The sequence below is a fragment of the Elephantulus edwardii genome, unplaced genomic scaffold (assembly GCF_000299155.1).
Source record: "Elephantulus edwardii isolate Elephantulus edwardi_28Jun2011 unplaced genomic scaffold, EleEdw1.0 scaffold00129, whole genome shotgun sequence".
NCBI lineage: Eukaryota > Metazoa > Chordata > Mammalia > Macroscelidea > Macroscelididae > Elephantulus > Elephantulus edwardii.
The window spans coordinates 2,815,550-2,833,352 of record NW_006399879.1 but is presented as its reverse complement, the minus strand read 5'-3'; the positions used below and the strand labels follow the sequence as shown (position 1 = coordinate 2,833,352).

General features: G+C 59.1%; 1 protein-coding gene across 1 annotated transcript in view; it reads left to right on the top strand.

Annotated features, from left to right (window-relative positions):
- Positions 1 to 12,025, top strand: part of CPLX1 (complexin 1) — a 48,285-nt gene extending 36,260 nt beyond the window's left edge. Inside the window, exons 2-3 of the mRNA XM_006893589.1 lie at positions 2,750 to 2,925; positions 11,827 to 12,025. Coding sequence (XP_006893651.1) covers positions 2,750 to 2,925; positions 11,827 to 12,024 — 374 coding nt within the window. The 3' untranslated portion in view covers position 12,025. The remainder of the gene's footprint in view (positions 1 to 2,749; positions 2,926 to 11,826) is intronic.
- The last annotated feature ends 5,778 nt before the right edge of the window (positions 12,026 to 17,803 follow it).

Genomic DNA, 17,803 nt, shown 5'->3' with positions numbered 1-17,803 from the left:
GTAGTGAAAGTTACTGATGAGTCTCTCTCCAATCCTGATGCCACTTCCTTCATAGGGTCCAGCTTAACAGCTGAGAATCCAACCCTGGTATCTCCAGGGCTTCCTAAGCTGCAATACATTAGGAGGGGAGGGGTTGGAGGCAAACCCAGTCAGGGTACCCCCACCAGCCACCCTACACTTCTTCCTCTCAAGAGAGACACTGACTCCACTTCCCTCCTCTGGACGATGCCAGTGCGCCTGGCAGGGAGGAGTTAGACACTCTCACTTTAGTATAAATTAATCTGTACAGCAGCCTGCAAACAGGCCAGAGAGTGGAGGAACCCATCCGGCGCCAGGCGAGGCTCTCCCAGGATGACAAGGTCTGTCCCTGCCTCCCACACACCTGCCAGGAGGCGGCACCCCGAGGCTGTGTGAGCCCGACCTCATTATCCGGGGAGACTGTTAGCAGGAATCTCAGTGTAGTCAATGACCTACTTTCTCCAGAGTCACTGGCCGGAAATCGGCTTTGCACAATGTTGCCGACGTGGCTGCAAACTGACCGCGGGGCTCTGCGTCTTCCGTGAAAAGTCTTTTCTACAGCATCGGCCGAGCGCTCGGCCCAGGTCTGGCCCTGTCCCCCACCCCCCATGCCCGCTTCTGCGGTGCCCAGGCAGCTGGGCCATCAGGGCGGAGAAGCACGTGGCGTGGGCACGGCCTGGCTGGGTGAGGGGGTTCATTCTCTTCTAAATGACATCCCTTGCCCACAACAGAGAGGGAGGTGTTTCCAGAGGAGCCAGCCAAGGTGTCATCTGGACAGGACACTGTAGGGAGGGGAGTCCCCGCCAGTTCAGGAGCGCTTAGATGTGTGCAGGGTCAGAGCAGCCACTCTCGGCCTGAGGACACTTACAGGACATTGGCTGAGTGCTTGCTCCAGGGCTGTTCCTGTGTCCGTGGCGACTGTCAGGACTGCTGGTCCTGGTCCCCCTACACCAGGAACAGGAGGTCCAGTGTGGGGAGTGGATGGATTCAGGAGACCAGCGGGGCTGGTGCACAGCTGACCTTGCAAACAGGTGGACAGAGGGGATGTCTGGGCTCAAGGAGTTGGGGTGGCCTCACAGCCCACCCACACAGACGCGTTTGATGTGTTGTTGTCCAGATGCATAGCCCGGCCTGTGTGGCCCGTCGGCCTCTGAGGATAAAGGGACAATCAGGCCTTCAAGGGGTGGGCAGGACCTGGAGTGACCGGGGGATCATGGTCAGAGAGCACAGGCCTCGACAGGGGAAGGGACAATCCCTGTCTGCAGGGTCAGGAGGCAGATGCAGGAAGAGACCCTGGGGTAATCCCCCCACTATGCCAGGCCAGAGGGAGCGGGTGAGGCTAATTGAAGTGGTGGCCATGCCAGCATCAGGGACTTGGGTGACCCTGGAGCCCCTGGCTGAGCCCCAGGACAGGAGGGATGGGCACAGCGGGGCCTATCCACCCCCTGCAGCCACTCAGGGCTGGGCTGGCAGGGTGCTGGTGGCCCCCCAGGCTGTAATTACACCCCTCTGTCCTGCTCACAAAGTCAGAGGGCGGTCAGGGAGGTCTGTGGGGCCTGTGAATCAGGAGCTCATGAGAAAAGTGGTGGCTGACGTGTGGAAATTAGGGCCTTGGTGCCGGCGACACACAGCGGCTGGCAGCCCAGGGCACCGCCACCACCCAGCTCCTGCCACCAGTGCCCACGCCAGGGTGGGGGAGGGCCAACGGGCAGCACCCAGCCAGCTCACACCAGACACAGTCCCTGCACTGGCTTCTCCAGCCACATGATCCCTCACCAATTGGTGGGGGGTGGATCCTCTGTGGGACAGGGGGCCCAGAGAAGACACACACCCCAGAGCTCATGCAACCACACACACAACATACACAGACACATGGGTGCAGTCACACAGACACACAACATACACAGACACACAGAGACACACAACATACACAGACACACACAATCATACACAGCAGACACACACGCAACACATACAGCACATACATACACATACACAGACACACAAAGACACACACAACATACACAGCCACCCACAACACACAGACACAGACACACACACACACGCAGCTGCAGCACCCCCACCCCCACAGGCACACAGATGTGCAACCACAGCACAAGTTCACAGAGGTGGCCACACGCAGTCCAGTGCACCTACACACACAACACAGTACAAATGCAGCTGCACACTGTCACAGTCATCCTCACAACTACACGCAGGGACACACACACACACACACACACACACACACACACACCTATTCTTCCATGCAAACACACAGGGACACACAACGCACACACAGCTAGACACACAGCTGCCACACATGTGCACAACCACACACAACCCCTGTGCATAGAACTACATGTGTGACTACAACACAGCCACAGTCACACACACACTTGTATGCAGTCCCACACACTAATGCACACAGCCACACATGTGTGCAGCCACACACAACTACCCACATGTACACAAATGCAGCCACCACACACACACACACACACACACACACACACACTCCTGAGCCAGCACGCGCACCTCCTCCCACCCCCTGACACACACTCTCCCTGGCTGGAATGGAAGATGCTAGAACCTGCCAGAATCCAGGAGGGTGGGGGGGAAGTGACCGAGGGGGGCAGGCCGGGCTGTGGTCGGCTGTGGTGGAGCCAGGAGGCCGGCTCTGGCCTGGCCTGGTGGGGGCCGCCCTGTCTCACCAGCTCTTTGTCCCCAGGGGCCACCAAGGACATGGGGAAGATGCTTGGGGGTGACGAGGAGAAGGACCCCGATGCAGCCAAGAAGGAGGAGGAGCGGCAGGAGGCACTGCGGCAGGAGGAGGAGGAGCGCAAGGCCAAGTACGCCAAGATGGAGGCTGAGCGCGAGGTCATGCGGCAGGGCATCCGCGACAAGGTGGGTGCGGACCCGAGGTCAGGGCCAGGGGCATGCAGGACCCAGGGTCAGGGCCAGGGGCTTGTGGGACCTGGGGTCAGGGCTAGGCAGGTGAGGGACCCAGGGTCAGGACCAGGGGCTTGTGGGACCCAGATTCAGGACCACGTGGGTGCGGACTCGGGGTCAGGACCAGGGGCTTGTGGGACAGGTGGGTGAGGACCCTGGGTCAGGACCAGGGGCGCGCGGGACCCGGGGTCAGGGCCAGGCGGGTGAGGGACCCGGGGTCAGGGCCAGGCGGGTGAGGGACCCGGGGTCAGGACCAGGCGGGTGTGGGACCCGGGGTCAGGACCAGGGGCGTATAGACCTGGGGTCAAGACCAGGTGGGTGAGGGACCCCGGGTCAGGGCCAGGGGCATGCAGACCTAGGGTCAGGACCAGGGGCTTGTGGAACCCGGGTTCAGGACCAGGTGGGCGCGGACCCGGGGTCAGGACAAGCAGGTGTAGACCCGGGGTCAGGACCAGGGGCATGTGGATACTCCTAGGTCAGGACAGGACCAGGTATTGTGGGTAACCCTGAGGTCAGGACAAGATGTGTGCAGGACCCCTGGGAGACAGGAATAATGAGGTCAGGATGAGGTGGGTGTGGGTACTGAGGTCAGGACAAACAAGGTGTGAGCGAGACCCCTAGGTCAGGACAAGGTGAGTGTGGGTACCCCTGGGGTCAGGACCAGGTGGGTGTGGATAATGAGATCAGAACCAGGTGGGTGCATGACCCTGGTGTCAGGACAGGGTGGATATGGGTACCCAAGGGGTCAGGATGAGGTGGGTGTGGGTACTCCTGAGGTCAGGACAAGGTGTGTGGGACCCCTGGGACAGGACAAAGTGGACATGAGTACCCCTGGAAGCCAGGGACAGGGTGGGCATGCAGGCACCTGGGGTATGACCCGTGTGTGTCCGTAGCTGCAGTCTGGGGTGGTGACTGGTTGGCCCGTAGCCACTGGCCAGGTCCCTAGTGTCCTTCGGCCATCTTTCCAGGCCCAGGTGCCCCTTCCCTCCATGAAGTCACATTATGTCTCCTGGCACCTGTTTGGACAGACAGAAGGACAGATGGACAAACAGATGTATTAGCTGGACTGGAGGCTGGACAGATGGAAGGCTGCCCTGTCCCTGTCCTGGTGCTGGTGGGGAGAGGGGGTTTGGTAGCCATCACTGAAGCTGGCTTCTCACTGCCCACAGAGAACCTTTGGGGTTTGAGGGTAACATCAGGAAACCCCTCCTCCCCAGGTCATGGGAGTGCAGCTGGGTCACAGTGGGCCTTGCCCTCTGGGGAGGGGCTCCCTGCGGGGAGGAGAGGGGGACCTGGTTTGCAGCATGGAGTTGGTTTCTGCAGCTCAACAGCCCCTGCCCTGTCACACTTGACCTGCAGCCAGTTGTCAGCTGGGTGGGCTTCTGCATCCTGGTCCAGGGTGCAGATGGCTGCGTGGGAGAATGGGCGACACCTGGCAGGGGCACCCTCCTGGAGGGGCTGCAGAATCTGGGGCGAGCTCCTGGTCCTGACTCTGCTACAGAGAGTGGGGCTCAGCCGCCAGCCCAGCTGCAGACGTGGCCTGACCCCTGACGTCAGGACCAGACGTTAGCGTTGGGAGGGGGCAGTGGTGCAGGAAGTGAGAGGCCAAGCAATGGAGAGGGAGAGGCAGAGAACAGAGAGACGGACAGCAATGGGGAGAGGCCAGAGGAATAAGAATGGGGTGAGGGAGCACTGGAGGTCGGGGCCCACTGGAGCTTTCATATTCAGAAGTCAGTCAGGGTATGGTGACCCACAGGGAGTGACTTCAAAGGCAAAAGGGCCCCTGAGACGGGGGTCCCTGGGTGGCCGGGCTGATGCCTGCACTGAACTGTTGCTCATTACTGCCCCCTGGTGATGATGGACGATGCCCTTGCCTGCTGGGATGGTCAGCCCTGAGATGGACAGGCTGTGGGCTGAAGGGCCAGAGAGCTGCAGGCCAGTGTCAGCACCTGCTGGGCTTCAGTGGCACCTCTGCTGAGACCCCAGCATGCTTCTGGGGTCAGTCTGTGGTGACTTCAAGGCCTGACCACCCCTCATCAGCTTCCCAGGCAGAGGCAGGGCGGACACCTCTTCTCAAACTCAGGCTGCTCTCTCTCTCAGGGCCAGGCCTGGAACTGGGAAGGCCCTGGGGGGTGGGGTGGGGGGCAGAGCCCACTCAGTGGGGTGGTAAGCAGGACAAGCCTGAGGTCACCGCACACACAGGGCAGGCGCCTGTGAGTCCATCCAGCTGGCCTGGCTTGGCCAGTTCTTGGGGCTGGGAAGTGTGGTCACCTCTGTGGGCATGTGGCAGTCCCCTCGCCTCCCCTGTCCTCATGTGGTCAGGTGTCTCTCAGCGTCTGGAGGCCCTGGTGTACCAGGGGTGGGGCCTTAGATTAAAGGGTGTCCCCACCCCCAGAGGGGCAGAAAACACAGCCTGTGGAAGGGGGGCGCCCACAACAGCCCGGGTGAGACGGGTCAGAGACCCCAGCCCCAGCCCTCATCTGCCTATGAGGCCTTCCAGTCTGGGTCAGGTGTCCAGTAGGGTCCAGAGAGTGGGGGTGGAAACGGCGTAGGGCAGGGGGACCACTGTGCAGCTCGGGTGCAGGGGGGCTGGATGACAGCACGAATGCTGTACTCACACCTCGGCCAGTGTGTGTGTGTGTGTGTGTGTGTGTGTGTGTGTGTGTGTGTGTGTGTGTGTGTGTAAGCCAACTGCTGCTGCCCATGCTGTCAGAAATGGAAATCATGGGATCATGGGGTGACCTCCATAGGGGCAGCTTCTGGGGTGGGGTGACCCCCATGGGGCAGCTTCTGGGGTGGGGTGACCCCCATGGGGCAGCTTCTGGGGTGGGGTGACCTGGGTGCTGGAGCCCTCGGTAGGGGACACCTTTGGGACCTCACTCTGGAGCTATGCCCACCTTGCACTCCTGGGATTTAGTCCAGCCCCCTCCAAGCTCTACAGGGAGATGCTCACCCCCTCCAAAAGGGGGGGTGTGGTGGGAGAGGCTGCTGTGGGGTCCAGCAGAGATGCCCCAGTGACAGCACCCCCTCCCAGCAGCCCAGTGACCAGCGAGGGCAGGGTACCCCCTGGTGGCTGCACACACATCAGCTCAGCTTCGATCCACCCAGCCTCCTTCCTTCCGCCCCATCCAACCCTACCGACCAGCAGGGTGACCAGCCCAAAGCTGGCGAGAGCCAGGGGACAGAGGAGCTGGGCAGCGAGCGTCCCCTTGAGGAGGCTGTGGCCCCACCAGCTGGGTGAGGTCACCCAGTCTGGAACCCAGGAACTCAGTGCTGGGAGGCAGGAAGGATGCCCTCGCTGTGTTGTGACATTACTGATGCAGGCGTCCGAGTGTCTGGGGTTTCGCTGCCCACAGGGAGTAGGGGGGGGTGGGAGGAAGGAGAATCGGGGGTGTGGGAGCTCCAGAACCCCGACTGCTGCTGGCCCTGCCCCCTAGCCTTCCTGGGACTGCAGGAAAGGTCCCCAAAGTCTGCCCTGCCCACCAAGTTATTTTCATGTCTTTTCCTGCAAATCTGGGAGAATTGCATCTTACAGTTTCAGCCCCTGTGAGAGGCTCAGCATGAGGACATTGTGATGTACCACTGGGTCAGAGCTGACCCTCCAGCGGGTTTTCAGGGACAATATATCACACAGGAGATTGTCCATTTTTCTCCTGTTGATTAGCTGGTCGATTCGAACTGCCTGCCTTTGGGTTGGCAGCACAGCTCCTTACCACTAGGCCACCAGGGAAGAGAAATGGGAACATGCAGGCGAGTAGTTATTGTTGTTAGGTGCCATCAAGACGGTTCTGACTCAAAGTGACCCTGTGCACAAACTGGGGGATAGACAAGAAGCAGCATACAAGACAAACCTCAACTAGAATCCTCAGCTGAGATGACAGTACCCCGGTGGTACTGTGGGTAAAGCAGGTGGCTGCAAAATGAAAGGTCAGCAGTTCGAGCCCATCAGCTGCTCTGCAGGAGAGAAGCGAGGCCGTGGGCTCCCTGGAAGCTTCACCACCTTGGAAACACCCTGAGGAGGCTCTGCCCAGTCCTGGGAATCAGAATTCATTCCCCAACAGGGGGTTGGCCTAGATGGGGGATGCTGGGGAAAAGAGGGCACAATTGCAGGGTCCCAAAGACCCTGTTAGAACTGGCATCCCAGCCCCAGGAGAATGAACCCCAGGCTTACCGCTCCTTCACCAGGCCTTCTGGGCAGGTCCAAGCTGGGGGCTGGGCGGGGTGGCCCACTGGTGTGTAATTTGCATATCTATCCCCTCATTTGCATATGCATCGAATGGTCTGCATATCTGCCACCTGGTTTGTGGTGCTTCCAGCCGCCCACGCCATGGTGGCAGCTGCTGAGCCAGAGCCCCATTTGCGGAAGGATGGGGTGCAGTGGTCCCCCCCAGACACAACAGGGTGGACCTGAGCCACCGCCAGCCCCCAGGCTCTCCCCACACTCCTCAAGGTCACATGGGAATGAGGCAGGGGCCCTGCGATGACAGGTGGGGACTTGTGCGATGACAGGTGAGGACCTGTGATGACAGGTGATGGCATGTTCTGTTCTGAGCTCACTGGGACCAGCGCATTTTCAGGACACAGCGTCCCCATGAGTGGCAGGGTCCCCAGACTCCCCTCTGGGGTGATCCTAGATTAGGTGGGACCCTGCAATGACAGGTGGGGCCCTGCAGTGGCAGGTGATGGCATGTTCTGTTCTGAGCTCACTGGGACCAGCATGTTTTCAGGACACAGCATCCCCTTGAGTGGCAGGGTCCCCAGGCTCTCCTCCGGGCTGATCTTAGGTTAGGAGGGGCGCCAATGTTGATGGCCTGGCTGCTTGGCAGTGCCATCTAGTGGCCAGTGAAGACAGCCGGCCGCCTCCTGGGACTAGTGACCCTGGTTAGAAGTCACTGAGTTAGCCAGGGGGCTGGGGAGCAGGACTGAGGGGCACTTGTTTGTGGGGCTCAGCTGTCTGGGTGGACCTCACACAGGAGCCCCTGGCCCCTCTTCACCCTTTGGTAGAGGTGGCTTTAACCTCAGATGACCTTGAGCCTTGGTGGAATGACAGGCCCTTCAGGTCAGGCCCAGAGTGACCTGGGGGTGGGGGTGTCTCGTCTCTTTGCTGCTCATGCCCTGAGGAGAGCCCTGGTCTGTCTGGTCATTGTTCTTGTGTCAGCATCACACTCCTGTTACGTGTGTCCCCGCTGGTGCACACGTGTCCCTGTCAACCACACTCCCTCTGTTGGCTGTTGTTAGGTGCCATCAAGTCCCTACGCCTCATAGTGACCCTGTGAACACAGATCCGAGCTCTGCCTGCCCTCAACAGCCTCACCACCCTTCGTTCCAGTCACTGTGTCAGCCCAGCTCATTGAGCATCTTCCCGACCATTCACCTTACCCAGAACAGTGTCCTTTTCCAGGACTGACCCCTCCTGACAACATCCCCAGAGTATGTGAGATGGAGTGTCACCCTCCTTGCCTCTAAAGGCCATTCTGGTCGTCCTTGCTCCAGGACAGACGTGTTTATTCTTGTGACTGTCCGTCACAATTCACCAATACAATTCAAAGGCGTCAACTGACACAGGACCCGGGGTAACGGGGGCAGGTGTGTCAGAGTCGGTGAGACTGGCGGGGACAGGGCCTGTTTCAGAGCTGCTGCACACAGCGTCACTTAGAGGCTTCTCGGAGGCACGTACCACCAACTCTTAGGTCTTCCCACGACGACACACGCAATGCTTCCCACCACGACACACGTTCCTGTCAACACCTATTGCCACTGTTACCCACTCATTCCTTCTGTTACACCTGTTCTCACTGTTGTATGTGAGTTCCTGCTGTGACACACATGTCCCCTCTGGTAAACATGTTCCTGTGGACACACACACCTTTCTGCTGTACCTGTGTCCCTGCCAGCACCTGGTTCCAGTTACACATCCCCGCTGCCACATGGGCCCCTTCTGTTACCCATGTGTTCCCACAGTCACAGGTGGCCCCGAAGTTACACTCACGTTCCCGTGATGACATGTGTGTGTTCATGAGACGGGTTATGCATGATCCCCACTGTCACACGGACTCCCTCGGTTACCCCTGTGTTCCGCAGTTACGCCACACGTGTTCCCATGAGTGCACACGTCTCTGGGGTTGGTGACGTGTGCATTCCTGGCATTACACACACGTTCCCCCTGTGGCATGCGTCTTCCCACAGTTAACACACGTGCTTCTGCAGCTACATGACCCCACAATTAACACACATGCCCTCACTCTTCCGTGTGTGATCCTGATGTGACACACATGTTCCCGTTGTTACCTCCATGTTCCCACGGTTACACATGTCCCTGGAGTTGGTTACCTGGGCATTCTGCAGTCACACACCTTCCCTCCACTGTCCTGTGGTCCTCAGTGCAGCCTCGAGCGGCCAGCCTCCTGGGCCGCCCACGTCCCTGTCGAGTCCAGGCCCCCCTCCCAGGCCCTGACCCAGTTTCTGGCAGTGCCAGCCTCCTGCCCACACACAGTCCTGTGGCTCCGCGGGACACCAGGCCTCGAGTCTCCTCCCTGTCCCCGTTCGCGGCCTCAAGGACAGAGAGGCAGCCGAGGGAAGAGGCCCACACTGGACAGCCTCTCCCCCCTCAGCCCTGGGGTACAGCAGACCCCCTCTCCTCCAGGACGGTGGTACCTTATTGCAGGGACCAGCTGGTGACATTCTCTCAGGACCCTGAAGCGTGCCGAGCAGGGCTAGGGTCACTGAAGACCCTTGTTAAGGAGGGGCCTCCTCCCCATGAAGGCCAGAAGTCCAGATTGAATGTGTAGGTGGGGCCAGGTTGGGCCCTCTGGGGACAGTCCCTCGCAGCCTCTGGTTGTGGCCAGTCCGAGTGCTCCCTGGCTTGCACCTCCAGTCCCCGCCTGTCTCTCTGGCCATTCTGCTTCCCTATCCCTTCTGTCACTAGGACACCCATCACATCCAGTATGACCTCATCTTACCTCGATCACGTCTCCAGTTAGGAAAGTTCTGAGGTTCCAGGTGGCTGCGAATGGAGGGACCACTATTCACCCAAAGACAGGAAGACTCGATAAGGGCTTAGGACAGGAACACACCCAGAGAAGGGACAATGGAAAGGGAAAGGGGGACACAGCGTGGAGGAGGGGTGTCCAGGGCTGCTTCCTAAGGTCACTGAACAAAGGCGTCCCTGTGGCGCTGTGGTTAGAGCATTCAGCTACTAAAAACAAAGGTCTTTGGTTCAAACCCACTAGTGACTCCTCTCGCCTCAGGGGAAGAGGAGGCAGTTCAACTGCCTGACTGTTGGGAGCCCTGGAAACCCGGCGGGCAGCTCTGCGCTGTAACAAATGCCAGCTTCCACCCTGTACGAACGAGCTCTGTGCTGGAGTCTGTCTTTAAGTCAAGTCAGCGTGTGAGTTGGAACTGCTCCTGAATTCCCATCTGAGATCAGTTAGTCAAATCTGTCTGCATTTTTCATGATGTTTCTATTGCTCCAGTGGTGATGATTTTTGTTTTCTTAATCTTGATCCACTTTCAAAAGAACAGAGAGACATTATCTTAGAGAGGGTGCAGCCAGAGTTCTCCTTGAAGGGGAGGATGATGAAGCTTCACCTCACATACTTGGGCCATGTTGCTAGGAGAGGCTATTCCTTGAAGAGGGACATCGTGCTTGGAAAGGTGGAGGGTCAGTAAAGGAGAGGAAGACCCTCAACCAGGTGGACTGACTCAGTGACTGTGGCCACGAGCTCCAGTGTGTCAGGAAGTGTGAGGATGGCGCAGGACAGGACGGGGTTCAGATTTGTTGTTCACAGGTTCACTCTGAGTCGTACTCAACTCGATGGCACCTAACAACAAGGTCTGTCTGACGTCTAGTCTGTACTGAGAGTTGTAATCTGAGCTTTAGTAAGTGCTTCAAGTCTTCCTCACTTTACAGAGGCTACATTGTATCACTTGCAACAACATAAAGTTGTTCACATATATGTGGAGAGAGAGAGAAAGGGGAGGGAAAGGAGAAGGAGAGGGGAGAAGGAAGAGGAGAAGGGGAGAGAGAGAGAAGGGGGAAGAGAGAAAGGAAGGAGAGAGAGAGAAAGGAGAGAGGAGGGAGGGGAAAAGGAAAAGGAGGAGAGAGAGAAAGGGAGAGAGAGACAGGGAGGGAAGGGAAGGAGAGGGAAGGGAAAGAAATAAAGAGAATGGGAAAAGAGAGACAGTGAAGGGAGGGAGAGAGAGAGAAGAGGCTGAGAGTAAGATCAAGAGGTAGACAGCTGTAGGATTCATAGATACAGGATTCGAACAGTCCCTGCTCCCTCCCGTCTGCTGTGAACTGACCTGCTGCTGCTGAATCAGTTCTGACTGACACAGACCATGTAGGACAGGGGAGAACTGTCTCTTGGGGTGTCCAAAGCTGTAAATCTTCACGGAGTCAGCCTCATCTTTCCCCATTTAGTGGCGGGTGGATTTGAACAGCTAACCTTTAGGTTAGCAGGCCAGTACTTAACTTGCCGCACCACTGGGCTCTTCACCCACTTGACAGCATCCAGAGGCCATCTATTCAACTTGGCCACATGTTGACGGGCACTGGGGCCAGAACTTGTTGTAACTGGATCTGTCACGTGGGGTGTCACTTTCCCTATGATCCCCAGGTGTCTACCAGATCCAGTGTGTGCTGCTGGAGACTGGGGGTCCTTGGCCATGCGTGGGGGGTCCAGCTTGCCCCCTGAGGGTTGGGCACAGCATGTTAGGTCCATCCCATGCTGCTCCATGGCAGGGACCCAGTCAAGCCTCCCACAGCCATAAATGGGAAATGGGGTCCTGGGCATGGAGCCCTGCCCTTTGCAGGGTGCGCCCAGTCCCTGCCTGCCTGAGCTGGCCTCTCCCCTACAGTACGGCATCAAGAAGAAGGAAGAGCGAGAGGCCGAGGCCCAGGCCGCCATGGAGGCCAACTCGGAGGGCAGCCTGACGCGGCCCAAGAAGGCCATCCCACCGGGCTGCGGGGATGAGCCGGAGGAGGAGGACGAGGGCATCCTGGACACGGTCATCAAGTACCTGCCAGGACCCCTGCAGGACATATTCAAGAAGTAGCACCCCGAGGTGGACAGCCACCGGCCCGAGCTGGAGCCCCCGCCACCCCCACAGCCCTGCTCGCCGCCCCAGCCCTGTACATACCCCTCCATGGAGGCCCTGATGGGATCTCGGGAGCAGAGTGCAGCCCCCAATGCCAATATAAGCCATAGTCCTAGGTCTGTCTGCCCTGCCCCCCACGCCTTGGGAGCCTCCATCCCCTCCCCCCAGGCACTGCCATTGATACCCCCTCCATGTGGAGGGTCCAGGCGCCTCTCCCAGACACCCCCTTCCCCATCCACCTGCAGCGCCCAAGGCCAGGGCCACGGAAAGGGCCGGCTGACCACCCCTCGGTGCGCGCCCCTGGTTGGTGGGGCTGGTCTAGGCCCAAACTCAGGAGCACAGCCATAGGGGGAGGGGCGGTCATCAGCTGGGGGAGGGAGAAGCTCATGTGGGGCAGGTGTGCAAAGCCCCTCCCCTTCCAGGCCAACCTGGACCCCACCCCTCTTCTCGCCACCAACACTGACAACCCGGTTGGCCGGGCTGCGTCTGCCTCCGTTCTGGTACGTTCTGTCCAGGTGTGTCCACTGAGGCCCATCCATCGCCTCCTACCCACACCGTACTCACATGTCTGTTGTCTGTCTCAGTCTGTCAGTCTATCCTCGCCCTCTGGGAAGCTGTGTTTTCAGTGACCGTGAGCTCACTTGACCATGAGAAAACAAAGCAATAGGTTCAGGGGGAAGCTGTCCGACAAGTGTGGTTCACGCACACGCACAGGTGGACATCAGTGGGGTTTCACACACACACACACACACACACACACACAGGGTCCCTCTCACACACAGTCTCCTAGACAGGTACACACAGACACACACAGAAGCCTTCTCACACACAAACGGAGCTCCTCACAGGGGAAGCTCCCGACAGACAAGCACTCGAGGAATTCTCACACGCAGTCTCTCACACAGAAACCTTGAGTATGGACACACATGGAGTCTTTTTTCCCTTCCGCTTTCTCTCGCCCACCCACATGCACCCACAAACACACATGAAGCCTCACTCTTTTTCAGACACACATATGGAAAGAATCCCCTTTCTCTCACACACTAAGTGACATACACACAGACACCATTGTTCTCACCTACATACAGAGTCCCATATATGTACATATGAGTCCCTTTCTCACACATAAAAGTGTCCTGACACACACACATGGAGTTTCATACACACTGGGAGAGAGTTCATCTCCCACACACACAGAATCCATCTATTTCTTTGTCTCACACACATACAGATCTCTCTCTCATACACACATAGAGAGAAACCATCTCTCTCTCTCTCTCTCTCTCTCACACACACACACACCCCTCCTCTCTCACACACACCCTCCTATAACTTACACTCCATGACCTCTCTCTGGAGAACACTGGCCCAACACCAAGTGGAACCCAAACCCTGTCCACCCCCTCCCTGACAGGTATCCCTGAGCCTGTCCTAGGGACTGACTGTAGCCCCCTTTAGACCCAGGACCCTGGCCTCACCCTGGGAACACCCACACTGCCCACAGGAACCCTCACCTCAGGCCTGGTGCACTTGAATGTGTGTGTACACAGAAAGATGGCCCAGCTGGCCCATGTCCATGTCCTGGGGCCTCAGCCAGGTCAAGAGTCCTCCTGAGGGGCTGGGCGCCTGCAGGCTGCCTTTGGACACAACTGAGGTGGGCCTGGTTATAGTCCACCAAGGGTGGGTGTTCCTTCTTCATCCCCTGGACCTCCTGCGTCCTCCCTCTTGTTTAATTTTCATCATAATATGTTGAATCTCAGGTAAATGAGGTCTTCTGTATTTGAGGATTTTTATCTGGACAGAGAGTGGTCCCTCTGGGGCCCTTTCTGTCCACGTCAAAATCCATCCACAGTCTCCACGTTTTGCGGGCAGGGGCTAGGTTTGACATTGACCTTCACGACCTTACATAGCTCTTTAGAGAAGCCATAACAATTAGATTGCAATACGAACTACAGAGGAGAGCTGCCCCGGGCTCCCAGCAGGTACCCCAGTCCCATTTGGTCCAGCCTGCTGCCCATGCGCGCCCTCTGGGCTCCACTCCTGGTGCGTCAGGCCCCCTTCGGTGCGCGCACACCCCGGGCTCCACTCCGTGTGCGCGCTCTGCGCCCCTTCCCAGGTGCGCGTGTCCCGGGCTCCACTCCACGCGCGCAACCTGAGCCCAGTCCCCTGTGTGCGCCTCGCCCAGCGCCCGTCTTGCTCGTCCCGCTGCCCCTCTCAGACTCCTCTCGCCCCCTATACCCCATCTTTTTTAAATGCCTGTTTTCACAATCACTTAAAGCCAGCTCCAAGCAGACAGGGCGTTTCCTCGTAGAAACTCCGAATCCCATTCCCAGCGCATGGGGCGCCCCGGGGCAGCCGAGCCTAGCGTAGACCGTGGATGTTGTCTGTCCGTCCGTCTGTCCTTGCTCCCGCGCCTCCTCCTGCATGAAGGGGGTCTTCACGTGTGTTCTCTTGGATGGAATCACAGCCAATAAACATCACAGTGATTTCACACCGCCTCCCCTCCGAGTCTGATTGCGTGGATGGGGATGGGGGATCCTGTGGAGAGGATGAGACGCCTGTCTCTAGTCTTCCTGCCACCCCACTCCCTAGACTCAGCCCTCCCCAGCCCCAGCTGGAGTAACCAGCCTTTTCTAGTTCTCACATGAGTCTCCAGGACACGGCCTTTCCCTCCTCAAGCTACACCGGTAGGGAGTCTGCAGCCTCCTCTGCGCTGGCCACACCTGAACCACCCAGGACTCCATTGCTCCCAGTCCGCCAGTCTCTAACAAGTGATGGACTCTACACAACCCTGAACGCTCCCCAGGGGACAGCTGCAGCTCTGAGCCGAAGTCAGTGGGGGCGCCCATGGACCGGCTGGGTCTCTGTCTGGCGACGGCCCCTGACCTAGCCCAAAACGCAGTCCTGTCTGCCTGTTCTTGCACAGAAGTGGAGCACGCAGGTCCTCCCCGGTCCCAGAACCTCCACCATGGCTGTCCCTTCTCATCGTCTATCTCATAGCGCCCTCCCCCTGCCCCCCGTGCTGTGGCCACGTGGATTCCAAAAAACAGCTGTGAATAACTCCGTTTCTGGGAGCTTCTCTGGAAGGTTGGGCAGTGGGTGACCCTGGCCGCCTGCCCAGCAGCGAATGTTCAGGGACACTTGGGGAAATCGGCCAATCTCACAGTCTGCAGAGGGCGCCCCAGCCACCCCCCCCCCATCTGCGCTGGACACTGAGGTTTATTCGGAGCTAGATCCTGGGCTGGGCTGGGAGGGAATGTGTGCATAACCACTGCTCTCAGGTGCCACTCCTGACCCTCTACCAGCCTCCACCCTGCCAGGCGAAGCACCGCTGTGTTTTTCCTGCATCTGAAACTCAGAGAGCAGCCTCTGCACCCAGCTTGGGAGGCTTTCAACCCCACAAGGTACCCTGGCGTGGTTGAGATCAGAAGGCACCCAAAGTCCACCCACCATCCAGCCTCCTCACACACACACACACACACACACACACACACACACACACACCACTGTCCAGCCTGGGTCATCTAGAACACCAGGAAGAGTGGCCAGTCTATGCCAGGAGACGCTCGTGCCTTCCCTAGCAAAGATCCATCCATCCTTTAGCGGCTGGGGAAGGCTACTCTGCAGCCATTGGCAGATGAGATTCTGGACCAGCCCACCCTCCAATCATTGGTGTATGAGACCTGGACCAGCCCCCTCTCCAGCCATTGGTGGGTGAGATTCTGGACCAACCCACTCTCCGGTCATTGGTGGATGAGAACCTGGAAACTGGTTACTCTCTTACTTGAAGAGACAGGCCTGGCAACTCCAGAGAAATGCGTTCGAAGTCCCTCTACATGATGTGCTGAGCTCTGTCCTAGGCACCAGGGTCACTATGAGTCGTGGACTAGTGGACGAATAGTTAACCAAAAGTGGTTTCTGGTTTAGGCAGAACAGGCAAGGTGAGGAGTCTGAGGGCGCTGGAGAGGGCTTGCTGCCACCTGAGCGGCCAGGGAGGCCCCTGGGGGGAGGTGGGGGGCATCGAGGCAGGAACTGCCCAGTGTTCGGTGGCTGCTGAAGAGGAGGACACTCTGGCCCCTTTTGCTGCCTGGTCTTGTTTCAGTGGTCACTTCAGGTCCGATTGCTTCTTCAGGAGGGGTTCTGGTGGGGAGGGGTGGTGCACCCAAAAGGGCAGCTGTTTGAATCCACCAACTGGTCCTCGTAAGAATGTGTCCTCCCATAGAGATACATGGGCTTGGGAACTGGAGGGTCGCTGAGCCCCGCTTGGCTCAGCAGGGGGTTCGGCCTTTCTCGTCTCTCCAGCACTTTGACGTTGGTGGGCCTCGGACACCAGCTTTCGCTAGGCAAGCGGGTCCTCTGGGAGACTTCTCTACCTGAACAGAACCGATGCAGGGACACAGGTGCCATACAGGGTACCGAGGATGCGAAGTCCCTGCCTGAGCAGCTAGCTCGGAGACAGCGACAGCGGGGGATGCACCGGCGACAGCGGGGAATGCGCACTGGCAACAACGAGCGCACACCAGCGATGGGGGGACACACAGGAGACAGTGGGGGACACTCACTGGATCCAGTGACAGTGGGGGACGCGCACCAGCGACAGTGGGGGATGCGCACTGGTGACAGGGGGACGGTCACTGGCGACAGTGGGGTACGCTCACTGGATCTGGCGACAGTGGGGTACGCTCACTGGATCCGGTGACAGTGGGGGACGCACGCCGACAGGGAGGACGCTCACTGGATCCGGCGTCAGTGGGGGACGCTCACTGGAGACAGTGGGGGACAGACACCGGCGACAGTGGGGGACGCGTACTGGCGACAGTGGGGGACGCTCACTGGAGATGGTGACAGTGGGGGACGCTCACTGAAGACAGCGACAGTGGGGGATGCGCACCGGCGACAGTGGGGGACGCTCACTGGAGACGGCCATAGTGGGGGACGGGCACCGGTGACAGCCACATCTTAACCATAAACCGCTATAGGCATCTACTAACTTTTCAAGTGCGGAATGAAGGCACCTTGTCCACCCGCTAATCCTCGGCTGGACAAACCCTGCTGCTCCGACAGGAAGCCCGAGGCGTGGGTGCGACGTGAGCCTGGGTGTCCTGTCCACACGTAGGGGACACTCCCTCTCCTCCCGTGTGAAAGGCCACGACTGGGGAAGAGGAGGGCCTCTGGGGGTTGAGGGGTGACGGCGGGGCTGGGAGCACAGAGGGGGGACCCAAAGAGGGGAGCTGGGCGGGGAGAGTGAGGGACGTCGGGCTCGGGCCTCGATGAAGGTGGAGGGGGACTGGGCTGCAGCCGGCCAGGTGACCACGATCGGTGCGACCCCGGGATGGGAGAGCAGGGCAGGGCCCCTTGTGGGCATCCAGACCACAGGCCCGTCCATGTGCGCTCCGCCCAGTGGAGAGTCCCTGGGGAAGGACGGCCAAGGGACAGACGGACAGCTGGCCCCCCACCTCCCCTGTCCTGCGGGCTCACAGCCTCAGGCCAATTCGCACATGCCAGGCCCGCGGCCTGCAATTGGCTCCAAGCCGCCCACGTGACCCACACTTAGCCAATCACAGCGCCGTTGCTGGGCCTGGAGTCAGAGAGCACCGACAGCCACAGGGCTCTGGGCCTTCTGGGCCCTGGAGCTGCTCTGCCTTTCCTACCCTTTGTCCACCTGTACCCCCTAACCTGCCGCCCCCTCCCCTGCCCTCCTCTTACCCCCACCCTCACCCGTCCTCCCTTCCCCTTC